General features: G+C 44.0%; 1 protein-coding gene and 1 long non-coding RNA gene across 5 annotated transcripts in view; one reads left to right on the top strand and one right to left on the bottom strand.

Annotated features, from left to right (window-relative positions):
- XPO1 (exportin 1) overlaps positions 1–4034 on the bottom strand; it is a 34012-nt gene extending 29978 nt beyond the window's left edge. Inside the window, exons 1-2 of one of the 4 annotated variants that reach the window (XM_040060239.2) lie at positions 3857–4034; positions 126–257 (exon numbers count right to left, since the gene is read on the bottom strand). In XM_040060239.2, coding sequence (XP_039916173.1) covers positions 126–251 — 126 coding nt within the window. In that variant the 5' untranslated portion in view covers positions 252–257; positions 3857–4034. Of the gene's footprint in view, positions 1–125; positions 258–2009; positions 2269–2361; positions 2408–2938; positions 2958–3856 lie in introns of those variants that run through there. The other 3 variants (XM_040060240.2, XM_040060243.2, XM_040060242.2) reach the window with 3 other exon arrangements.
- Positions 4035–5357: 1323 nt separating this feature from the next.
- Positions 5358–26085, top strand: part of LOC120750227 (uncharacterized) — a 52549-nt gene continuing 31821 nt past the window's right edge. Inside the window, exons 1-5 of the long non-coding RNA XR_009207643.1 lie at positions 5358–5779; positions 13297–13551; positions 20197–20281; positions 20398–20708; positions 21890–21962. This is a non-coding gene — a long non-coding RNA (uncharacterized LOC120750227). The remainder of the gene's footprint in view (positions 5780–13296; positions 13552–20196; positions 20282–20397; positions 20709–21889; positions 21963–26085) is intronic.

Here is a 26085-nt window from a genome sequence, read left to right as displayed (position 1 = left end):
TCCAGTCACTAGCTCGGTAAATTCACTAATATTCCTAATTGTTACTGAAGCAAATTGATCCTGCTCAGGTGATTTGCTATAAGGTTAAACACGGTCAATAAACGTACATTCCAAGTCCACCTTACCTGTGCACCTTCTCCATGGTACAAGCAGTTCACCACATTGTCCAAGAGATTGATATCCAGTTTCTGGTTAAAATCCAGCAGCTGACGAGCTGCATGGTCTGCTAACATTGTCATAATTGCTGGCATAGATTACTGCAAAATAAATTTTTAAAAATCGATCAATTAGTAAGAAACTATTATCAGATGCAGCTGCAAAGCAAGTGCTTCAACTTAGCTCATTTGTCTCATTGAAACAAGATTGCTTATGTTAGCAGTAACAGATAACACTGCTTTGATTGTGGGGCACATACCCGGACAAACTTTTCCTTTTTCCCCCTGAAGAATTCACCCATCGCTACCCCAGCTCAACTCTCAGGCAGGATCTTCAACGGGTAAAACACATAATAACAGTCTGGCTAGAGAATGGGCCGCATTACCAGCACCCTGGGGCTTATTTCAAAGCACCTATCAACCCCTACACGTTTGCTGGTCGAAAAGCCTTGTGTCACTACAACCAAAACCCGTACTGGCAATCTCAGCCGAGTATCGAGTTCCCAAGGCCAACACGCACATTCAGAAGATTCAGTTCCAAAGGCTTTTAAACACTTGGGTATGGGGGTGAAACATGATCTACACACGGAGTAAGAAATTAGCCACGGGGCATTTTTCAAATAGTTGGGGGAAAAGAGAAAACCACCTTACAAGTTAACCACATCCAAGTAAAAAAATTACCACTGAAACTAAGCTGACTGAAGGCACTTTGAGAACATGAAGAAAAGGGACTGTTCAATCAGCAGGTTACTCTGTGTGCCATGTGAGATCACTTCAAACTGAAATGGAATTCTACTGGAGGTTTCAGGTCCCCTAAACCCAGGGACACATGCATTAACTCTTTGTCCTAGATAGAGCAGCCTTGATATTATGCAAAGGGAGTCAGGTGGGGTGTGCACGTAAGATTCTTTACCAGCCAGAGACTGGTGCAAGATAAAGACATCCATGAAAAGCAGGAAAACAAGCCAGAAGCCACAGAATTTTTGATGGTAACTTAGACTCTACCTCCTTCACACCACCCTCCCTCCCCCACGTTAGAAACACCTAATCAAGTTCATTGCTCTGTTCTCACAAAAAATGGCAACTCTAACACGTATTCCCACCCTGCCATCTGCAGCACCTCTGTGCCACTCACTGCCCTTTTCAAACCCTGTAAACCTACAAATCTTACATAAAATTGCTCGCTTAAACAGCCAGAAGTCCGGTCAAGTGCAAGATCAATCAAAAAATTACATCAGAGCTATCTGCCTACTCAGAAAGATACAACCTGAAACTTTTCCAGGAACACACCCCATAAAGTCAGATTTGCTCTCACTAAATAACTCCATGAGTAAGGAAGAATTTGTTTTATGCTTTATGTATTAAATCATGCTCAAAAGTAAGGAGCAAGACAAACCTGCGCCTCAACCCAAGTAATTACTAATTAAGTGAAAGTTTTACAGCAGCATCCAGACAAGGAAAATCTTTTGTTTAGAAATGTGTATATGGAAGTAGTGTCAAGCAATTTATTTTACTTCTATATATAAAAATAGCTTCAAACCCAAATATTCTAATTGGATTTTTAAGTAGAAAGCTCGGCATTACTACACTAACACAACCATTTTAAGGGCTTCATCTTAACATCCAGTCAAGTCTTTTGAGAACACGCAGCTGCAAAACCAGGAGAAAATAAACACCAAGTAGAGAACTAAATAAATTAAAATTAACACTCCACGTCTATTCTTCCCTCCTTCAACTCCTTATGTTTTCAAAATTGTGATATTAAGTTTGGAATTGAGAAACACAGCAGCAGAAAAAGGCTGACTTCATTCTTCACTTCATTCCTTTGGCTCGGGAGGACGCTGAAAATGTCACCTGGCAAATGAGAGCAGCGCCACTAGAAGGGGACTGCACCCACGAAAAGGCTGGGAGCAGTTAATGCTCCCGCAGCCACTCGTGCTCCCGGGCACGCCCCTTCTTGTCCACATCTGGCCTCCACGGCTGAGCAAGCGGTTTCCAAACTACAATAAATGTCGTGAACCAATCGCTCCTCAGGTAGGGCCATTCATTTCAGACCCGACCCTCTTTCGGTGGCTTTCAGGCCGCCCCGAGAGCGCCAAGGAGGAGCAGCGTGACCGAGAGAAGTTATTCAACACATGGAAGCAGAAAGGAAATGTTTTGAATAGGGCCCTTCGCCACTCCCAGCATTATCTTCAAAATGACCTACCTACTTCGCCAGCCGAGCCACAGAAATGGCGGCTTTGGCCACCACCACCTGCAACCAACTCGATCTCCCACTCCTAACACTGTTACCCACATGAAGCTCATAATCTCTGATTTACTGTACTCCTACACTTTTCCCTCCCCCATCATGCCTAAACTCCGGAACAGGTTAAAGCCTCAGCTCCAAGAACCACCGCTGATCAGTCCTTCAATAAATGGGCAAACAGAAACAAAAGAGAATAAGTTTAAAAAAAAAAAAAAAATCAAATAAAACCCAAACCAGCAAAAAAAAATCTGAACTACAACACAGCAAGAATGTGACATCTACCGAAGGTCAACAGAACTGCATTTACAGCACTGTTTACACAGTTATCCCAACTCTCGATGACCCTGGACCTTTAACACAACAGTTAGCTTGTTGTGGTATGCCCGATTCATTTTGGCATGTAGCACGCAGGAATAACAGCAGGCACTTAATAGTAAGAAATGTTGAGCATTTACTACGAATCCTACAGCACCTTTAACCCAGATACTTAAAGCTCATTGGGGACGGCGACTAATAAAAAAAAAACCAAACCCACCCTGGGAGAGTCACTGCGCTCCATTTCGAAGCACGCAATGCAAATGAATTGCCTCCCTCTTCCAAGGAATTAGCTGCATCACTTGTAAATCCCACCCAGGAGGGGTGAGTGGCTCTGAAACGCAGCGCACGACAAACGCGTCCGCATCACATTCCACACACCAGCAATGGCAACGAAACCGCCCCTTCCCTTCTCCACACACACGTGAAGGAGAAGGACGAGACGGATTAAGTAACATCTGCCCGACACCTCGGAGCGTTCATTTTCGGCTGGAAATAACTCACACCCACCCAGCGCGGCGGCCCTTCCCCGGCTCCTGCCGCAGCGCCCCGGCGGGCGGGCAGCGCCCGGGCTCTCGGGCAGCCCCTCCGGCTCCCGGCTCGGGCCGGCAGGGCCCCGGTTCCCGGCGGAGAACGGGCCCGGGCGCTGGGTCGGGCGGGCCGGGGCCCTGCGGAGCGCGGTGGCCCCGCAGCCCCTCCCTCCTCCTCCTCCCCTGGGCTCCAGCCCTGCGCTCTATACAGGGCTCCCCCACGTGATCCAGGCGGACGTTTCAATACTGCTGCACAGACACACACACACACAAAAAAAATATTTCTGGAAACTTCCACTCCTAATAATTTACAGATTATGTCGCCGGATTTGCCCGTACCCGATCCCAGCCTGCCCGGCCCCCTCCTAACGAGGAGCATCCCCCGCTGCACCCGCGGCCGCGCTCGGCCAGGCCAGGGATGCTCGTACCCCAAAGCCCCTCCAAGCGCACCCCCGCCCCTCAGGGCTTCTCCATCGCATCTCTCCCGGCACAGGCCAGGCTCGGTGCCCCCCCGCACGGGCACATCCTCCCGTTCTGCCCCCGCCAAAATACACCCCCTCTGCCCCCTCCGCGTTGCCCATCGCGACCCCCGCTCCACCCTCGCTTACCTAGGGGTTTCTCACAGCCTCTGCCTTCCGAAAGTAGGGGCGGGCGAGCCAAGTTTCTAACCACCACACGCCACAAGAAAAAAAAAAAAAAAAAAAAAAAAAGAAAATAAAAAAAGACCACCAAAAACAACCCCCTCCCAAAAAAAAGAAAAAAGGAAAAAAAAAAAAAAGAAAAAAGAAAAAAAGAAAAAAGAAAAAAACACGGAAGGAGGGAAAAAAAATAAAAAAAAAACCAGCACGGAAGGAGGGAAAAAACCACCACAGCAGGAGGTGGGGGGGAAGGCGAGCGCTCCCTCCTCGGTGGTGGGTCGGGGTTAGTGGCGCCACTCCTCCCCTCGCAGCGTGCCCGGCCTGGCTGCACCAGGCGCCCGCAGCGGCCCCCGGGGCTCCGCGCTCGGCTCCGCGCCTTCCCCTCAGCCCCGGGAAAGCGGCCGGCGCGGCGCTCCGGCCTCGCTGGTGCGGGGGGATCTACCCGGCTGCGCCGCCCAGGCCCGGCCCCGCCGGCTCTCGCTGCCCCTGCGGCTGCCGCCCTCCCCGCCCGGCGCTCAGTTCGCCCCCATTCCCGCCGCCCCCCCCGCGGCTCGCACTAAACTTCGCCCCCTCAGCTGCGGGTCCCCTACGAGCAGGTCACACACGCGGCGGCGGCGACGGGGACTGAGCGCGGCGCGACTCCCCCTCCTAATGCCACAGGCTCGGAACCGGCTCAAACCGGTTCAGACTGGGAGATTCCATCTCGGTTTAGTTTTCAGCCCATGGCGCCGCGGAGCGTTTGGAAACCTCGGGGGCCCCGCCCAGCCGCCGCTCCCATTGGCCCCGGGATGTGCCGCCGCGAAGGCGGCCGCCACGCTAATTGGTCGGACGGGCTGTCAATCCGCTGCGCAGCTCGGGTGGGCGGGGGGAGCGAGCGGCGGCGGGGGGGGGTGAGCAGAGCGGACCCGCCCCCTCACCAGCAGCGCTTTGCGCGCTAAGGGGGGGGGCCGCCGCTCTCCGATAGGCCGAGGCTCGCTGTCACTCAAAGAGGCCCCGCCTCCACGCTCGCAAAGCGCGGGCGCCGGCCTGGCCGCGCTCTCATTGGCCGGCGGCGGAGGCGGCGTGACGCGCGCGCCTGAGCGCGGCATTCGGGGCTGCGGCGGGAGGGGGCGGGAAAAGCGCGGCCGTTGGGGGCCCCCGGGCGCGTGCCTGAGGTGCAATGGCGGGAGCGGGGCGGGCGGTCCGTGAGGGGAAGGGGCTCGGGGGGGCCGATCCGTGTGAGGAGAAGGGGTTCGGGGATCTCTGCTCAGCGAAGTGAAGGGACTCGGGCGGCTTTTCCTCAGTGAACTAAAGGGGTTTGAGTGAAGGGGTTCGCGGAGCTCTGCTCAGGGAGGTGAGGGGACCCGGGGGTGCTGGCCCGTGAGGGGAAGGGGTTCGAGCACCGTCCCGGTTGTGCTAAGGCGCTGTTTCCGGGGGAGTGTAGCGGGGAGATGGGGGCACCCCCTGTGTGGGGGCTGTGTGGCAATGGCGGGCATTACCCCACAGGTCTCTCTGGGAGAGAGTGGAGTATCTCATCTGTAGAGCGGGCCCTGTGAGCAGCAGGAGCACCAGCCCTCGGTGGGCGCTTTCCGTCCCTTACCCCAGCAGTCCTGCGCTATCCGCCAAACCCTGTGCAGGTTGTCCCCGCCTCTATGATGCCTCTGCCCATGGGGTGTCCAGCTGCCCTCCAAAATGTGCTTCAGGCAAGGCTGGCTTTAGATTTATCCAACTTTTGGGCTACGTGAGGCGTATTGGGTAACCAGACGGGAACAGGGGTGATCTTGGGGCTTTTCTGTGGAGGCACGAACTCAGCAGGCTATGGTTGCTCATCTCATCGCTGCAGGACCAGAGAACGTGCTTGCCAGCTCTCACGTGGAAAAGCTCCTATCAGTGAATGTGCTCTGTTGCCTACATGTGCGTTTCTTTAATCTTGCCTCCTTATTTGAAAAAGCCACAGCTGTGGAAACTTACCGCTCGCGTCTGGGAGAAGGTTACTATTAGGAAGTATTTAATTACCCCTCTAGGAACAACCTTTCTTTTTCATCACTTCACTTGAAGCAGTTACTTTGTTTTTGAGACGGCATTACACTGGTCAGTGAAACGTGTCATAGAAGCGATACTTTTGATTTGTGGAATGTTCTCTGGATGGTTTCTAAAGGAAACTTTCTCTATACTTTGTTGAGGTGGTGCTCACCCGTGCTGCCGCTCAAGCACTTTTGCAGTTTTAAAAGGAAAAAGAAATAGTGTTTTGTGGTGTGTCGACTGCTTGGGGGTAGTGGCTGAATCACCACTGGTGTAAGTTTGTATCTAGCAGGCAGGTGCTGTGCTGGTGCTAATAAGTCATAAGAAGGACACTTAGCTATGGTTATGAAGCCTTGGTTGGCTTTCTGACTTTACAGATAGTGTGTGCTCAGCGATGTAGCTGCTGGATGGGGCTCAAAACCTGTATTTTTTCCATATGATTTTTTTTTTTTTTTAATCTGTAACTTCTGTGGAATGCAACGGTTTAAAGTTAGGCATCTGTAGTCATCCCCAAAAGATTGCCAGTGCAATTAAAACCACAACATACTTGAATAAATAAATAAATACAATTGCACATACTTACTCTGTTCTGATTGCCTGACCAACTCTGTGGGGTGTTCCAGTTCCTCAATCTTCATTTTGGGAGTGTGTGTTACGTGGTTTCTTTACTTCGCTTCTGGGACAGCTGGGGAAATCTTGTATTCAAATGCACATTTGTGTTTTGGGCAGAATCTCAGAGGATGCAAGACAGTGTGGTGCCAAATCAGATCCTGTGTGATGTAATACTGGCTGAATGTAATGTATTACTGCACTTAATCCCTCAGTTAAGTTTCTTGGAAAAATTTCTGCAGCATTCAAGGCTTGAAGAGCTAAAGTGTGGATAGTCTCTTATTTTTTAGCATGCCTAAAAGGAACTGCATCCTGTTAACATCTGTGTCGGGGTGGTCACAGTGCTTTGTTTAATTCAGCTTGTTTGTCTTGCTCTGGTGGGCTGGCTTTTGCAGAGTGACTGTAATTGAAGGTAGCGCTGGAGCTGCTGGGATTGAATTTGAAAGGGATTCTAGCAGAATGGACGGGCATAGCAAGCTGTTGGTGGGTTAAAAGCAGGGCTGTAACTCTAGCACTTAGAATAAACAGTTCCTATGTGTGTTTTGATGTTCCAGCTAGCTCTGGTGTTCAAAACAAACTGATGTAAGAGAACAAAAAGTCAGATTCTTTTAACTCCTTCTGCTTGTGCAGAAGGTTCACGTCTATTTTCTTTGTGTGTACATGTATGCAAGAGACAAATATTTAAATCCTTAAATCAGTTTGTTAAATAAATGTTAATTATTTTGGGAGTCGATTCAGCAGCTTCACAATTTCATCAGGTGTTGGTAATGCCCCAGATTGCAATGTGTTTTTCATAAGTTGCAGGAGTAACAAACACAGCAGGGGTTGGCTCTGCCAGTTTGTTTGCTAAATCCTGTGCTTGGGTAGGGGAGAGTTCCTGTCCTGCCTCATCACTGTTATCTCAAACAACACTTTAATTTTTTTTAGAAATAGCCTTCCTATCTTCCTGCAAGCTGTGCTCTGGGAAACCTGAGCTCTTCCCATCTCCCTTCTGTGAGGAGCCAGGTGAAGGCTGGTTCAGAACCTGGGGACAGTCACTAGAAAGCAGCTGTTTTAGCAGGGTGTGTGTATTTGATCACAACTTTTCTCCCACACCTGCTGTCAGGAGTTGTTGTAAGCTTGTGCTTGCTGTTTTGTTGCCACTGTTGCCTGTGTGATGGCTCCTTTATCAGATGTTCAGTCTGGTATTTGAGCCTTGCTGGAATCAATAGAAAAATTTGCTTGGGTTTCAGGTCAGCAGTGTGGCCTGTTAGTGATAAAAAGCTAACTGCACACTAGGCTGGATCAAAAGGAGTATAACCAGGGCATCAAGTGAAGTTAGAGAGCTCTTCCTTTTACCTTTAATGCAGTTGTTGTGTGGGTTTTGGGTTTTCGTTTTGTTTTGTTTGGTTTTGGTTTTTTGTTGTTGTTGGGTTTTGTCTTGTTTGTTTGTTTCCTCTTTAAAGCTTTTTTGTTTGTTTTTGGACACTCTTCCTGTAATTTTGCTTTAGCAGATCATCTCCTTTAGCTGTGCCTTTTCAGAAGCAGAATGATTCTCTTGGGTCATGTGCCAGCATTAGGGGTTGTGTGTCTGGGAAAGCTGAGGCTCTTATACAGGGAGGAGGCATACAAATAAGAGAAAAATATCAAGTTGGTGTCATAATTTCTTGACTGGTAAAGTAGGACTTGTGAATGGGAAGGCCAGAGAAGAGAATAAAACAGAGCTGGGGAAATGAGGCAAAGAGAAGGCAGGTGTTGAGTAAGGCTGAAGGGGAAGGAATGAGGCATTCACAGGAAATTGCCAGCTGTAAATTTTCAAGGGTGTCTGGGCAACGCACAACTGAAACAATCTGTAAACGCCAAGTGTCATTGTAACCAGCTCCAGCCTCCTCCTCATCCTTCAAGGAAGGTCCTTTCCCCATCCCTGCCTTTATGGGGGGCGTGTTCTGACTGCAGAGCCTTCACTTTACCACGCTGTGACTATTGCCAGGGCTTCCTTCTCAAAGCAGGGAAGGATGCCTTGTAGTTTCCACTTTCTCCTGCAGCTGTCCCACTGTGTTCCAGGATTATTGACACGGTAGGACCAGGAAATATGTTTGGCTAATGAAAGGAATGCAGAGTATTTGTTCTGTCCTTCCATTCTTGCTTCGTGTCATTCTAGAACTAATCCTGCCTGAGCATCCCTCTTCTCATGGAACATCTGCTGCCATTCTTAATTGGTTGTTTGGGTTTTTTTCCCCTTTGGAAGAGCTTCTAATGTACCTTTTAATTCTATAATAGCTTTTGTTTGATTCCACCTTTACTGTGTATTTGGTCAAACGAACTTTGCATTTCATTTAATTTATTCTTTGGAAGAAAGCAACTGTCTGTTTTGATGAATTTCCTAGATCAATGATTTCAGAGAGGCTGGATGTAAGAAGAATATTAACAGAACTTGCAGATGATCATAAGTCAGGTGTTACAAACACGAGTAGGAAGAAATAATACAACATAATCTAAAAATCTTGGAAACAGGAAATTGAATGTAACTGAGTGGAGAAATAAAAACTGATGTGTCCTTGGGGTAAAAAATAAGTTCACTCCAAGGGAAAACTTGGAAAATAGAGCTGAGGGAGAAAGTGGAGAGCAAATTAAATATTCCTTTGCTTGGTGCCAGGGCAAAGGAAAGGACAACATAATTAGGGAGTATCTATGGGCATTGCTTGGAACAGCAGCAGAGTAGTGGCCTAAAGTAATTTCAAGAGCACCCAGAGATTATTTTAACTGAACCTGGGTATCTCATTATCAATGTGTTTTTAAGCAGATGGGCACGATTTCAGAGATGATTGGTGATTAACACTTGAGAGAGGAAAGGTATGAAATGTGTAAAACACGACGGAGGAAAAGCCAGGTAAGGGTATATTCATCAATGAACTTCCTGAAGAGATGAACTGTTAATCAGTCGATGAATAATCTGAGATAATTAAAATAGCTCTCAGAAAGGTTTAGGCATAAAACTTCAAGCTGTAAAATAACTTTTCACTTTATGTATAAATCTATGAAAAACAGATTCTAAGAAGGAACTGAGGAAAAACCACTCTATATTACAGGGAACAAATCTTTTAGAGATGCCATTTTTTTGGTGTCTCACTGATAACTGAATTGTTCTGTTAGCCAAACCGTGCTTGCCATATTCATGTGAATTGCATTGATGCTGAAATGAGGTCAGAAGGCAAAGGTAAGAAATTTCCCCCTTCTTCTAGAAAAGTTCAAGTAAGTGATTTATAAAATTTTTACTGAAAAAAAAGTCTTTAACCATGTAAACAAGCGAGCACGATGAAATAGAAATACTGCTTTTACTCTGTATAGCTATAAAGCAATACTCATAACTTAAGAGAAATCAGCTATTCTTCAAGAACTGTTTAACTGTAATAAACATAGCACAAGTTCTGTTAGGCTCAGCTCTAGGAACGATTCTAGAATCTGCAGCTGTGAACCCTTTCCTGTGATGCCGTGACTCTGCCAAGAAGATGGTGTGAAGTTTGCTGATACAGGGACTGCCATGAAGCCATGTCAATAAAATCTTGCAAGGAGGCAAACCCCAAGTGGTCACCCTTTTGTTAAATCAGGTTTGGTCATCTCTGAAAACATTCATTAGTTCTGGAAGTGCTGGGATTTTTTTCACTTCTTTGTGATCAGGGTGTGTTTTGGTTTTTTTTTTAATACCTCATTTTGATACAATTTTTTAGCTTTATTTTTTTGGTCTAGCCCATTGCAACTTTTAAAGGACTGTACAGATTTGGGGTTTTTTAAGGAAAAGTTGTTTTGTTCCAAAATAGCAGTCAAACTGTAAAATTCAGGATCTGAGATAAAATATTCTGTAGTGTCAGTGCTCCAAATGCCATTGGCGGAGACTATTGATTCTCCCCAATAAACTTTACACAGTGTTAAATCTAACAATTGTCTCTAGGCAATTGCCTGTTACTTAGGTCCACTTTATATTTAAAATGGAACTGCTGACTTCATTGTGATAATGTCTTTATTTGGGGCATTACTTGATCTTTCAGCTTTTGAGCCAATAATCTTCTCTCTAATGAGTAAAATAACTCCAGATGGCGATTGAGGAATAGCTCCACTAAAGATGATTGTTTTGTCTTTAGTAAATTCTTGATATTTACAAGACTGGTGAAGCCCTGTCCTCTCTATGATTTAGTAGGCATGTGATAACTTTCAGTCATTAATCTGATTTAAACTGAAAAAACTCCACTTTATATCCAGAGGTAACAGTAATGCCCCTTCTGGAATAACAGTCAGTCTCTTGCATCCTTCTGTAGCTGGGATTGTGGATATTATTCTGAGTGTGGTAGGTGTCACTTCCATGAGAATCAGTGGCTTTAGTGGCTGCCAAATTCATAAAAACATCAGGATAAAATATGGGTTTATAGCTCCAAGTGAGACTGTTTCATAACTGATCTATCTCAGTCCAGTCTCAGCTTTATACCTTAGCCCAAATTCCAAACTGTCCCTCAGCAGTTCCAGGTGTTTTTGATGCATTGCCTTTACCTTCCATGCTGTACATCTTGGCTGTCTCTTCCCAGCTCTGTAGTGGACAGCCTCGAAATTAAAATGTATTCCTCAAGTGATCAACATGGGGCTATCATTCCAAAACAAGCTCCTTTAGCTTGCTCATTTTGGAAATCAGCAACATCTTCTTTTTTTTTTTTTTTTTTTTTTTTTTTTTTTTTTTTTTTTTTTTTTTTTTTTTTTTTTTTTTTTTTTTTTTTTTTTGTGTGTGTGTGTTGGGAAAAAGAAGGAAGGAACGAGTAGAAACCAACTCACTATCTAGGTTTTTCTTGGAGAAGTGATACTAAGAAACAATTTGGAGGAAAATGCAGCTTTTGGTTTTGGGCAAGTAGCACAGTGCTGAAGGAAAAGCTCTCATATTCGTCTCAAGTTTTGAAGATGTGCTAGCAGCTTTTTGAATGTACATGGTATGTACACAATCAACTTCCAGTTCAGTAGGATTCTTGGTTATTATTTTATCAAGTTTTCACAGTGAACTCCTTGATTTTAGATATGGGGTTTTTTTTCTGTTTAAACTTTACTTGTTTTTTCACTCATTTCTCCATTTCAGTCCATAAATTATTGTTCAGCCTTTGGCAAGCTGTATTTTTAAACTGCTGCTCTCTTCTGTCATACCTGTGACTAAACTTAGTCTTTGATCATGTTCCTTTGTGGCTGGTCTTTTCCACTGTGAAGGGAAAATTAGAACTAAAAAAAACCCCAAGTATTTCTATCCTTAGAATCCTTTTTCCCCTGTGAGCATCCTTTGGAGAATTTGATTTTAAGGGAGCATCCCTGCAAGCTCTGTGCTCAGGTAGCAATAAGCAGTTTTGTGGGTGGGGTAGAACAAGAAACTTGGCATCACAGACTGAAAACAGCAGAGCTGCCACACATTCCTCATGTCACAGAGGTCACCGCACTTCCGAGGGGCATGTCAGCAACACCTTCCGTGGCAAAAGCCAACTTCACTTCCCCCTGCAAGGAAGGTTGGGTGCAAATACCTCCAAGTTACTTCCCAAAACGTGCAGGATGCTGGTGTAGGTGACCGGTTTGTCCGTGTGGCTGGACAGGCATTTTGTTGTTCCCTCTTTCCTTCTAGGACCGCAGCAAAGGTGCGGCGTGTATTTTCTTCCTGGGTAATTAGACATCAACGATTTGGGAAATGCAGGTCTTGAGAGCTGCCTGCTCAGAGAAAATGGGTAATTAGAAGCATGTGCTGTGCTCTGAGTGTTCCAGGGAGCTGTCTGGGCCAGAGCGAAAGGCTGCATTCGCACAGTGTGACATTGCTGCGCAGATGCAAACCTGCGGTGCCTTTAACCATTCTAACTCCATTATAAACTTAGTGGAAAACAGGGGGTATTTATCCACAGGGTCTCCAGTTTGATGGGTTTTGCCCTGGCAGGATTTGAGATGAAGATCTAGATTGACATACAATTTTTTGAATAGCCTGTTGCCCAAGTTATTTCTGAAAACTGACTTTATGAAAGGTAAAACTAAAATATTGGCATTCAGCTTCAATGTTATGCTTTAGTTAGGCGTCACCTAACAGCAAATTAGCCTTAAACTTAAATCTATCTAATATGTCCTGGATTATAGATGGAAAAGGACTTTGGGTTGGTTTCAAGATGCCTGTTAGATACAACCCACAAAACTGAATTAACTTTCTAGGACATGAAATAAAATTGCACTTTTCATCTGCCAAGTCCTTCATTCTTACTCTCTTTAAAATTGGTATTGTGGGGAGGTAGCAGATTACTTTGTGATGTGTTTCAGCCAAACAAGCTCGTGGTTATGGCCAAGTAATGGAGAATTTTTTTTTTTTTTTTTTTTTTTTTTTTTTTTTTTTTTTTTTTTTGTGCAGGGGTTCTCTGAGTTTGATGAAATAGCCTATAAAATCTTTGGTTAAGAATAGAGATGCCACCTCCCATTGCAGCAGAGATGTGCTTTGTGCTTAATGCTTTCCCTCATTAAAATAATCAGCATGAAATGTTAATATTTTTAATATTAGATTCTTATACAGAGGGGAGAAAGGCATTCTGCTCCTGATACACTAAAGATCACTTGAGTATGATCAATAATCCATTAGCAGGAATCTGTTCCATTTAACACCACTAGCAAGTTTTTCCATCCCTTCCAAGTGTAAAGCAGGACAGAGAAGTAATCTGAAAGGTTGAACAGTGGAGGAAGTCAAAATAGCACCAAGAATAGTTTAATATAAAGGTACTTGGCTGAAACCACATCTAAATCAGCCTTCTTTTTAAGACAAAATGTCTTGTAAGGTTGCCTGTGTCTGCTGCACTGCTGAGAGGCACAGTGAGGGCATTTCTTCAGTAAACGGTGGAGTGTCGTGGCCATGAATGCAACAGAACTGCTTTACTGAGATTTATTGCACCTCAGTCCTCAGAGAAGTAGGGGCTTACCCAGCCTGGAGGAGCAAGAAAGGACAAAGGATGATACGAGTGCTTCAGAGCCTTCAGCTGCGAGTGGCTGGCCAGTGAGGATGTCCAGCCCGGATGATTTAAGAGATTGCCTTGGTAAGTTGGTGACCATGGGTTTTATCCAGTGCTGCTTTGGGATTATCATGTTACTATCATTTGGGACAGCAATTTAAGGTGAAATCCTATTTTTGTATGCATCGAGAATTCCACTGTGTCCTTATGCACAGGAAGAAGTGTAGGAAAAAGAAATCTTCCTATGGATTTTAATGTTTGGCACAATCTAAAATATGTTTAATGGCTTTTGCTTTTTTCTAGACTGAGAAATCAAGTTTGAAAGCAAACCAACAATAGAGGCATTCATGGTTTGTTTTTTTAAAGCCACACATTGTCCTATCTTATTCAAAGCAGAATTTTTCTAATAACCGAATTCTCTGAGTCTGTTTCCCAAAGTTATGTAATAAAAACAATTGTCAGATCTATTATGATAGTCTAGACTAGACACAAAAGGGGAACTCTGGGGCAAGCATCGAGATTTTCTCATGGAAACAGATAACAGGAAGACTAAAATCTATTCTTCATCTCATTTAAATAAGTAGCCCAATCTCTAACCTTTCAGAATAGTTCAGTTGTGTTCATGGCAGGGGGGAAGTGGCTGCAGTAGATTGTTCTAGAAGAAAATGTGCCATTGTCAGCCCTCCTCTGCTGGGTGGGTGATAAGGGCCTGTAAAAGCCCTGTGTTGTCTCCCAAGTGGTCCAGAAGCAAGGCTTTCCCCTCCCCTACATGGATCCTTGTGTGTGTGAGATAGATTAATGGCTTGTCAGAGGAGCACAAACCAAGCTACGGAGTTTAGCTGGAATGAAATGGTTCTGTTTTCTGAAATCCTCAATGGAACAGATTTTCCAAGTGGGAAACAAAGGCATCTCCTCAGCTGTGCTGCCTATATAGGGATCAGGGAACAAGGTTGCAAGAGGGGCCTGGATTTGTTTGCATCCTCCCATCCCTCCCCTACACCTCCCTCTGCCTCCTGACCCCGGGTGGGATGGGGTGCACGTGAGGCCAGGGCTGCCAAACCAGGAGAAGTTTTTATTGAGAGCTCCCTCTGCAGAACAGCAGTAATCTGTGAGCAGGAGCCTGTTGCAGATACAAACTGGGTCTCAAGAGGGGTGGGAATTTGTTCATGTGAGCTGGTATCTGGGTCACAAGCCTGATGGAAGGGGACAACACAACCCATCAAGTTTGGGAATGGGAGCTGTGAAATGTTACAGCAGTGGGATCATCCCTTGTGCCTTCTGGTAATTAGATAAAATTTGCTGATTAACGAGGCCATAGTTTCACATACGCTTTAAGCCAGTGCTGAAATCTCACCTGACAAATGTGATTAGTTTTAACCTGGATATGGAGCACTGTGGCTGTAGAGAAGATTCTTTCCAGCAGGGATGAGTATGGAGCTATGATTAAGTGGGAAGGGGGGTGCAGGACATCTATATTTCTGGAATGTTGGAATACAAAAAAATTTGAGGGGAAAATAAGACAATGAAATGTATCCTCTTGCTTCTGAAACTTTTTATCTTTTCAGTCTCCTTCTCTTGCTCAGATCTTCTGTTGTTCCTTCCTTTTTTAGGTTAGGTGAGGACATTCCCAAGTCAAAGGCCTCCTGATCTCAGGCAGTGGTGTGGTGTTTGCTCCCCCTCCTTCACACTGAGCCAGCTGCATGAAATACCAGGCAGTGTGAACTCCCCTCAAAAGTATACCGCTAAAAAGCCAAGTTACATTCAAATACACATAAAGTCATTTCAGATGCTCAGGGAGGCTTTAAATTAAGAATCTAAAATTATGAAGCCAAAACCTTTGGCTTCAAGGGATGTAGTTTCTTTTTTTCTACAATGCATGGTCTAGCATGTTCTACTTTGGGCAGCACAGTTACAAAATTCATTAGTATATGTAAGTAATTAGCAGCCCGGCTTGATGGCATAAAGATTAAACTGAAGGTACACACTGCTGGTCTGTGGGATAAATACATAACCCATACAAACAACATGCATGGAATGCTATTTTTTGCATAATTACCACAACTGCAACACTGAGAAAGCCGATAGGAAATAGCTTTTGTATTGTAGAAGGTAAAATGTATCTCAAGGGACATGAGGGAGACATGATGGGTTGAAAATGGTAACCTCAACACAGCAGGAACCATGAAGGGGACAGTTCTGTGCAGGATTAAGTAATTTTCCCCAATTTTTTGTTTCTAGTGACCTTGATCTTTTTCTGTCAGTTCCACCAATCTTGTGAATGGAGTGAAAGTTGGCACTTTTGAATATTTCTTCCTCTAACAGGAGGAAGGAACAGTGAAAGCAAGGGGAAAAAGCTTAATTGTGGCATTGCTGTCTAAGGTAAGGGCTGCAGAAAATTCCTTTTCCAGTAACTGGGCAGGGTTGGTGGCACTCTCAGGCTCTGGGTGCAACCCAGCCATCAGCAGAAATGAGATGAGTGTGTCAGAAGCGACACAAATGCGTGGTGATGGGGCAGGCTGGAGGTCAGGAATCCAGGGAGTGCACTCGAGTCAGGCACAGCAGGGCCAGGACTGAGCACAGACCTCAGGGAAGAACCAAGGAATTCAGCCTGAGCTGAAAGGTGTCAGTGGCCATAGCATGGGATGGGGGTCTCAGGGCAAGGATGCACTCAGGATCCAGACCCTGGAGTTCTCCAGGTAGCTTTTTTTAGCAGGATTGCTTTTTCTGTGCTTTCTGCACTTGGATTAAAGTTTAGCCACTTTAATTTTCACCCCAGCAGAGCTCCCTGTTACAGACAGATGAAGCAGTGCCAAGTGCTCTCGCTAAGAACACCTGAGCAGCATATTCTTTTTAGAAAGTTTACCCTTCCTATTAACTGAGGTTAATTGTAGCTTTGCAATTGCTACCCACAAGAGGAGAAGGAGAGCCTTTCTACCTCTGAGCTATAATTTGTATTTATAATTTTTTGACTGTGATTGAAGGTACCACAAGTTCTAGGCCCTGAGAGTTGAAAGCTCAGTGCACACTCTAAGCCAAAGAGCGATCACATCCCTCCTCAGAAAATTTACCAAGTCCGAAAATAACGTAGGAAAAAAGTCTCACAAGATCCCCACAAAGTGAGAGATGAGAAGTATCTGGACTCTGGCTTGCTCATGCTTGCAGAAGAAATATTTTTAACCTGTAACTCTGAAGTCAAGCATGTTTGCTACAAGACCACTGCAACAGCAGGTGAGATGGGGGCTTTGGAAGGCATCCAAAATCAGTGTGTTTCAGGGAGAAGCTGGCAAGGCTCCAAAGAAATAGGTTTTATGCTGCTTTTGGGGTGGTTGTTTTTCCTCTGCAGATTGTAGCCAGCATTTATCAATTGAGTTATTTTGCATTTATTTTCATTGTTCTGAGACAATAAATTCTCAGTGGCAAGAGTTGCTAAAATACTGGAAGTATGGCATTTATTTCCCTTTCTTGCCTGTAGAAAAGCTCTTTAGTTTGTAATCACTCTTTGAATTGTAGTCTGTGACCCAGGGAAGTTAATTTCACCAGCAATGAAAGCTGTGTCTTTTGTGCCTTCAGAAAATAAAATTTTAAGGACCTTGGAACATTTTTGGAACTTGACCAATCTGCAAATTCAATATGCCAATCTCTGTCTCCTAGTGTTGGGAGAAGGAACCTCTAAAGTCTTCTCAGAGACCTAGAATAGCTTTTATTTTTTAACTAACTTCCCTTTGCAATGTAGTTCATATTTCTTTGGTTCATAAAGAGAATTGTACTGAAGTTTTGGGAGGATGGGAGTTACATGATTGGCACTGGAAGAAAACCTCCCTCTAAATCTTAATGTATGACATTTGTGTCCTGGAGGGGGCTGTTCAGCCAGGTTTGCAATTAAACAGCCAACAAGAAGAGTATTTTACTGCTGAGCTGAGATAAATCATCAGCTCCATCATCTTGTGTCTAAAACACTTGTGAATCTAATAATTATTTTTGTCAGCCAGTCCTTTGTGCCTTCCATCTCAGCAACACTCATTGTCAAATAGCAATTTCACTCATTAATCCTCCTCCTGTCTCCTGCTGAGGCTGTTGTTTTGGCCTGTTTCAGATCCAGCATGCTCCTTCTTCTTTTGACAATGGGATTTGAGTTTTGTTCAATCCTTTTCCCAATTGCCTCCTTGTGGGGTTAGGAAAAAAACCCAATTCTTGTTTATGGAGATTCACCTATTGCAAGTCTGCCCTTAGATTACTACTGATGCAAAATTCCAACCTGCACTTGGAAGTAAGGGGTTAGGGGTGTTACGGATGTTGGTGTTCCACAGTTCACTTCTGTCAACAGTGTTAGGATCCTGGTCCATGAAATTCCAAGTCTGTCCTGTAAATTTGGGTTTGTAACCTCAGTGCAGGCCTAGCAAAGGTGTTCCTGTACTGTAATTGCTTTCAGGTTATCCATGCTCCAATCCCTTTCTGTGTTTATAGGGACATCTTCACGAGATGTGGAGATACTCTTGGTGCAGCCATCAGAGAGGTGTCCACTGCCAGCACTTCCCTTGACTCCTAAAGATGCCCGGTTTGTCTGGCTTGGTTTGTGCTCTGTCCCCCTCAGGAAATCACCACTGACAGGATGCCTGGTTAGAAATGAAACCTCAGCCCTGTGTGACCCTGGTGCTGCTTTGGAGAGGAGCAGTGACAGTTTGCTGAGTCTGGAAACACGTTTCTCTTATCTCCATGGCAAGCAGAGGGACTGTTGCCCGGCTCCACCACGAAGGACTATCAGTGCTGTTCCATGTTGCTTACAGACATGACTAATCCCTCTTACTACTTTTTCCTTTTTTTCATTGCCCCAGAACTGCCAATTAAGCTTTTTCTGTGATCACTCTCTAATATGTCTAAATCAAATGGAGGTGAGTTGCTGTAAAGAGCCCTGCTAGCAGGTATGCTCAGTGCAGCTCATTTCAGGAGAAATTGTGACTCAGGTGGTGCGGCAGCACAGAGTTTCAGGAAGGAGGGAATTCACTTGTCCTGGAGGCAGACAGATATTTGCCATGGCTTCCTGTTCGCTTTATCTCTGATTCCCTCCTCAGCCCTTTGTGGGGGGATCAAAACCATGAAGGCTGTTATCATTTCCTTCCTCAGCAAACCAGCCCCTCAGAGCAGGAGCAATTCCATTCCGTGAGTCTTCCATGGTGAGTTTGGAGGTGATGTGCAGTGAGAGGGGACTTTAAAGCCCATCTTGTTCCAACCCCTTCCCCTGGGCAGGGACACCTTCCCCTAGATACCTTCGTGGATATCTGAGCTGCTCAGGAATTAAGGCAAACAGCCCAGCTGTCTGTAGCAGCCATAAAACCGGGGTATTTACCCTGCAAAATGATGTTGTCACAACATTGCTTTGGGAACACGACACTAAATTTCATTAAGTCATGTGGCTAATATGGTTTCTTTACTGTGGTGGGCATGTCTGTTATTGATGGGTTTATCTGTAGAATCGGTGCCATCCAAACATTGTCTTGTCAATTGTCCTGGACTAAATTGTCCCGAATTTAATCAGTTTATACCTTAATCTGGGATAAGCAGGGTTTGATGTGGAACCCTTCTTCCACTCCTGGCTGCATATTCCCTGCTCTCCCCTTGCATCACATCTGAGCACGTGGCACGGCCTGGGTTGGATCACCAGAGAGCAAACCTGCCAAAACCAAATTTGTCTTGCAGATCAACCTGTTGAGCTGATCTGCACAATCACTGGGTCTCATGAGGGGTGGGAGGAGGAGAGACAAGACTGCCTGGTGCTTTGCCTGCCTGGAGTTGTCCTGGATTGGAGGAAAAAATTAAGATGTTCTTACTACGAGCATTTTGGTCCAGGAGCTCCTGGCTGAATGCAGAAAACCATTGTTGCCTGTATATTCCAGCCCATTAGACCTGGCTGCTTCTTTATTTCTCATAATTATTTGATACATGACTTTCTATTAAAATAATTAAACCACCAATCTACACGTTATTTACAGTTTTTCTTGTGTTATTAAGCTGTAATTTGACCAGGAGATACGAGCATAATTTACCATGTGATTGCGTAGCTTTTAATGTGTGCTTCTGCAGTGAATAGCAGCTATTAAGCTAAGTGGTTTGCCCTGGAAAATGACATGATGTCATAATATTTCTCTGAAAATACAAAATTAAGTATCATTAAATCCTATAATTAGGTAGCCATACGTTGTATTTGCAACTTTAGAAGTGGAGTCAGGCAGCCTGATTCTTCTTGCTGTAGTATTCCAGGAATTTTGTCTAAACTGTACGAGAGCAAGTAGTGTGCTTTACAGAACACGAGATGCTTCCCCAGCAGTGTATTTCAGTGTAATTCCCTTTTTCTTCTCTTTCCAGGAACTGGGCTTTTCCAACATGTTTGTAACAGCAAAGCAACTGTTCCAGGAGTGTGCATATTCTCTGTTTTTTTTTTTTTTAATAATAAGTCCGATTTTAGGGCCTATTTTTCTTGTTCTCTAGAAATCATGTGGATTTCATAGAGAATAGTGTATGATTGATCATAAACTGTTAAGGTTTTTGCTTTAGACAAATATTTAGTCCTCTTCTTTTTCCTTGTCAAACTTTAAGAAAGTTTTTGACAGGTTTGATTATTTGTTGGTCCTTTTAAATCTTTAACTAGTTCTAAAATAAATAGTTGGGGGTTTTGGGGAATTTCACGTGATTTGTATTACTTGTATACTTCTAATTTATTTTCTTATTTTCTAGGGCACGGGGTATATTTTAGCAATTGCTGTAGCTAACTAATGCCTGGTGTTTTCCTCACTGTCTGTATTCACTTCTACCTGTGAAGGTACATAATGTATCTACACGTATATAATATATTTTTTGTTCAGTGCTATATATATATATATATTTAGAGCAAACTCTTAATTTAAAGATTATAACCCCGACGTTGTTGTTTTGAAGGTGCCCCCGGGACATTATAGTGTCTCTCGTGATGGAAGCAGTGAAATAAATGCTTTGTGCCATCTACTGGTGCCGGTGGGAGCTGCTCGGAGCCTGAGCTGTGACGGGCTCGAGTGTGCAGGGTGGGAGAAGGAGGAAACTCGCTGGAAATAACGAGAATGCCGTTTAGTATTTCATGTCTTGAAGTGCTAACTAATGTTAAACACGTGCTGCTTAACTCGCGCATTAACCCTTTTCCTACCCCTGCAGTCCCGACCGTGCCCTACAACTTTATCCCTATTTTTATAGACTGAAAACATTTTGGTTTGCAGGTAGGTCAGCCGTGTTTTAACAGAGAGGAACAGTAGAATGTGCTGTGAATGTGAACATGGTTTGTCTAAACCTGTTACCATTTCTATAATAATTCCTAATTACAATATATGCCATGAGCACTTATAATTAGATGTAACTCCCCCAAGCACAATCTCCCTTACAGGTTGTCTCTGATGTTTGTTCCCTTCTTAAGCCTGGAGTTATAAAGCTGCTGGGATGGGAGACTCCAGCCTAACTCCATGCAGGGTTCAATAAGGCCTTTTAGCTGAAACCTCTTTGTATCCTACAGCCTCATAATAGGCTATTGTATTTTCTGGGGTTTTTATAAGGCTCAGATGTCACACTCAGTTCTTGGTTGTTTCAGGATCATCAGTGTTACCACTGCTGTGTTTAACACATTTGGTGTACACTGTGATAGTAAATATTATTTGTTCTTTCTTTGCTGTTTTTTACTTATTTATCTCTCAAGGGCATAAAGAGCAGATCCACAAATGCTTCAGTGTCCCTCTAGTTGGGGTTGTTCTATGCAAAAGTAGAAAATCCAAGAAATTATTAGGGAAAAAAAAAAAAAAAGACCCAAACCCCTTCCAGTTTAGAACATTGTGTGCTTCAGTATCATGTTCAAGGGTCCAGATACCTCACTGGCTTACACACTCAAGATCTCATTCCCAGATGAAGTGTCACCAGCAGGAGAGACACCTGGCCTAGAAATGAGGATTCTCTGGGTCTGTTTCAAGTAAAACACAGTTTACCCTGTACAGAAGGGAGGTATTTTCCTCCTTTGAAAAGGATTTTAGATTTTTTTGGTTAAAAATACTGTGTGAGCAGCAAGCAATGTATTTTCATGCTGGTTTTTATACATGTTAGAGATCTAATTGTATATCCTTTGAAAAGTTGGATGGGTGGGATATTAAAATTCTTTAACTTGGAGTTATCTGAATGCGTATGTATGTATTAAAACATGTTACCTGCTTACAAGTACAGGTACAAAAACTAACACAGTAAATTAGTTTGATTTTTGATTGTACTTCAAACTGCAATTATCAATTTAAGCAAAAACTGTATTGCTTTCAGAAAAGCAGAATTTTATCCAAGTATGAACAGGTGGATTAAATGAAATTATATAGAAAGGTATTAAAATACTCAGCTTTTTAATATTTAAATTTTTCTACTCTTGCAGGTAAATGCTCAAAAATAATCACCTTTGCTTTTTTTTTTGTGACTGATCGTTACACCTGGGAAAACAAACTGCAGTAAGTGCACAGTTAATGTGAATTTTCATGGGGGGAAAATAGTTAATTATTGTAACAGTACAGTTACTATGATCAGAGCAGTGACTCATGCAAGTGAAGCATATAATTATCCATATAATTTGTTTGAAGTCAGTTGGGTTCCAACATTCTTGTTCTTGTGCATAGCTGTTAATTTTTCTTTAGTTAAATTCCCTTCAAAGTCTGCTGGAATTTGCTGTGAGGTTTGGGGGGGGGTTTGTATTATTGTTAGAAAGATATCAAGTTGTGTCTGACAGCATGAGAGGGGCAAAATTGCTGCAGCTCCATGTCCCTAGCTCCTATCAGGAACAAGGTTGAAAATGCTTCCCATGAGACTCTGGCATATCTCACATTTTTATTGTTTAAACCAGAAGAAGCTCATGATTTCTATATTCCTTCTTATTCCCTTTTCAATGACTGTTGTTACTACTCTCACCCCCTGTGTCATCTGTAAAAGGCTGTGAATTTGGGTTAGATTACTCCAGTGGGTAGTATTGTAGACTGGAATTTAACCTACTTTGTATTGCTGCAAGAAAAGAACACACTTTTACTCGGGGCAAGCTGGAAACTGCTGCTTAGGTTTGAGGCAAACTTTTACTTTCTTTAATATACTAAACACACCTTGTCTACAACCTCTTGGAATCAGAAGAAAATGGCTGTGGATGCTCTAATATTTGCAGGTTTATACAAACATTTTTTTTAAGTAGATCCTATAGCCCAGAAAATTACAAGCAACTTTTTTTTTAACAAATTTATACAAATGGGGAACGATCTTCACTAATAATTTTGTTTCTTCTAAATTCCAAATATATTTTCTGTTCCTCTGCATTTCGATCTTGCTGTCATGGGTAGAACTGGCAGAAGTCCCACAGCCTTTATATGCTGTGTGTACCTCTATCTGTAAGGTTTCTATACAAATCCCATACTTTATGGGCTTTTGTCCTTGCAGAGCACGGTTGTCTTGCTTTTGTTCCACACAGGTGAGTTGATTCATTTCAAGACAATGTGGTAGTAAATATTTCTTTGTGAGAGGAACTGGCAGGTTCTGTTTAATTGCAGCAGCAGGGCCCCAAGGTCCACCACTGCCATAAAATCACCTGCAGAAGGATTCGTGGCTCTCAGCGAGCTTTCGTCCTGCTGAGACAAGAAAAGGAGTAACAGCCACCGAGTGCTGACCTAGATTACTGAGCTCACAGGGCTTTTTTGTCTTCAGAAGACATCATGATGGAGATGAGATGAGATATTTCAGGAGGATATGAGGAGCCAATTGGAATGACTTGTAATACCTTCTATCATTTAGTCATGAGGTTAGAAGATAAGGAAAATCTCCTTTGGGAGGAGAGATGATTGGATAATACTGGTATGAAATAGGAATTACTATCAGTGGTGCAAGCACACCCTTAGATCAGAATCAGTACTTCTGGTGTTATGGGAATCATTGAATTTGGTGATGCAGAGTCTGTTCATTATTGTGGATCACTAACAGCAAGGAAAGTTGTTCTGGATGCAAGGGTTCCACCACAGACAAAACTCTGGGCTTTGGCAGGTGTTGCTCATCCTAAAGGAACTCTGTTGGAGAGAAGGGATGGTGGAGCCTTGGATTGCAGGAAATCTCATGCTGTTCCCCCTGAGTAAAGCACTCACGGCTGTAACTGACATCAGATGGAATTAATCTCTCAGGATTATGTTTTGTGTCTGAGAACACAGTGAAAGCAACACACTGGTCATAGTAAAGCACTAAAGTTTAATCTGTTGCTTTTCTACTGCCAGTAAAACTAAGCAAAAGCCGAGTCTCTAGGGCCTAACAAGCTTGGGACAGCCCTCCCAAGCCTTCCATCAAACCCTCCTCCCTGTTTTGATGTCTTCCCTGATATTCTATGCATCAGGAGCAAACTCTTCCATCCCTCCACCGTGAAACTTGCGCTTTATTTCTTTGCTGCCTTCTGTACTGACTGTACCTGCTTTTAGCACCAGCACAGGAGAGATCCAAGCTCCTCCTTTGACCTCATATGGCTTCTGTTCCTGCTTACCCAGCCAGGTCTTTCACATGCCTCCTATGGCACTGCCACCCCTTTCCATGTTCCAGGACAACAGGGAACAGACAGCTGGCCTTGGAAGCCCAGCAAACTCGGAGTCAGGCTTCTCTTTGCTCCTAGAGTTTATAACCTTAAAGGAGCTCAGCCCTTTAAGGGTCCAGCCCTTTGTGCTTCTGAGGAAGGTTTGTTATGTTGAAAGGTGAAGGATCACAAAGGAGTGAGCATTTTTGGACTTCAGAGCAAAACCCTCTGTGGTGTACAAACACTGCCAGGCAGAGGCCGGCTGCTGTCCCTGGGGGTCTGGCAGGACAGAGAGCAGGAGCTGGATTTCTCACAGGTCAAAGGAGAAAGTTTGGTGGTAGGAAGAACAGGAAAGAGAGAAGTATGTGTATCCTTCCTCCTCAACTTGTCTCTTAAAAAACATGAGAGGTTATTAAAAGAAGCTATGTGGAGGTAAGAGGTTCCTACTCCTTTCAGCAGAGGTTTTGTGTTTAGGCCCCGCTCTGCACAATCAGCTTCAGGTCCACGTGTGTCAGGCCACAGATTTGATGAAAAGACGCCTGCTCTCAGTGTTCTCTGTGCTTATGACAAAATAACAGCACAAGAGCCTGATTCTCCTTGCTTTATGGTAAATGCAACACAAACTTCACTGCAAACTGGATCAGGGTCTCCTTTATTTGCAGCAGGGACTGTGTAGCAAACCACCTCACTCCCCGATTTCCTGTCCTGTTGGAATTTTCGCTTACCCCGTCTCACCGGCTTCGCTCCCGGTTTTACCCTGGCTGTTGGAATGTGCACAAACATGGCCCAGAGAGAGGGGCTGCTCCGGGAAAGGTCAGGCCAGCCTGGGGCACAGCGAGGAGCCGGCTGGGCAGTGGAAAGTTACAGCCCTGGTCTCCTGCAGGAACTGCCCCGCTCCTTGGGAAATGTGATACCTGCTCGGCAGAGTCCCTGTGGAAAAGGCTGAGTGCTCTTCTTCGAAGTGCTCCTCTCGTTTAAGGGGAGGGGAGAGTTTAGAGTGATCTATCGTGTGTCTTTATTCAAGGAAATTTGCTTTAATCCAAACCAGGACAATCCCCCTAATCTAAATCTGCTGCTTATAGTGCCAGGTACTGCAAATATTTGTTTTATCAGTATTTCTTCATTGAAAACTACGGTGATCTCAAGCATGATAATTCTGCATAAAAATGATAGCCAGCATGACTCAGTGCGAGAAGAGAGATGGACAAGAATAGAATGGGATTTGATAAGAATTGATCTGTCTTTAGTCCTTCCCTGTGTATTGCATCAGAGCCCACGGACACAGCTGGGCAATAATATTTGCTAGGAGCTGTTTGTGTTTCACAGGGATATGCTGTGGCAATCGGTGCTAAATCCCAGTGTAAAACTGTCTTTCATCCACAAGAAAGAGCTGTTTGTCCAAATTTCAGCTGCTGGATGTAATATGGAATTTGTCTTCCTGCTTTTGGTAGGAACTCATTCAGTGCTGTTTAATTTCATTTTACATCACACTCTAGTAACTGCTCTAGAAAAGATCTGGGTGAAGGTTCATGACAACAGTCCAGCTATTTGGCACAGGTTTTCTGTAAACAAATCAGTGAATTGTTTAACCAGCTTGAAGTAAGAATTCCCCAATGATTTCTGAATGAATGTGCTGCAGTTACAAAGAAATTTCATTAACTAATGTGAACCTCCAAAAGGAAAGGAAGTACAGAAAGAAAACCTCGTGAAATGCATGTTGCAATTCCAGCTGGAGCTGTGGGTCATGCAGCATGTTTTGGGTCTGCTCATCTGGAAAAGATGGGTTTTTCCTTGTGGTAAACCAACTGTTATGCTTATATTTCATTAATGCCTCAAGTCTGATAAGACAGGGAAGTGATCAGGAACTTGTTGGTCTTGGGAACTCTGTGAGACCTAAATCAGCAGTGATCTGGGCTGTCCTGGACCTGAAAGCGCTTTGGCTGTTCTGTCTAGAGACACACAAAAACATAGACATATTTTATAGTGTTTGAAATACCAGCATGTCTCTAGGAACTTTTATCAGAGAAGATAAGAGTTGGAGCAATTCG

Source organism: Hirundo rustica, chromosome 3 (genome assembly GCF_015227805.2).
Source record: "Hirundo rustica isolate bHirRus1 chromosome 3, bHirRus1.pri.v3, whole genome shotgun sequence".
Classification (NCBI taxonomy): domain Eukaryota; kingdom Metazoa; phylum Chordata; class Aves; order Passeriformes; family Hirundinidae; genus Hirundo; species Hirundo rustica.
The sequence above is the reverse complement of the archived record's forward strand: the minus strand, read 5'-3'. Positions and strand labels throughout refer to the sequence as shown.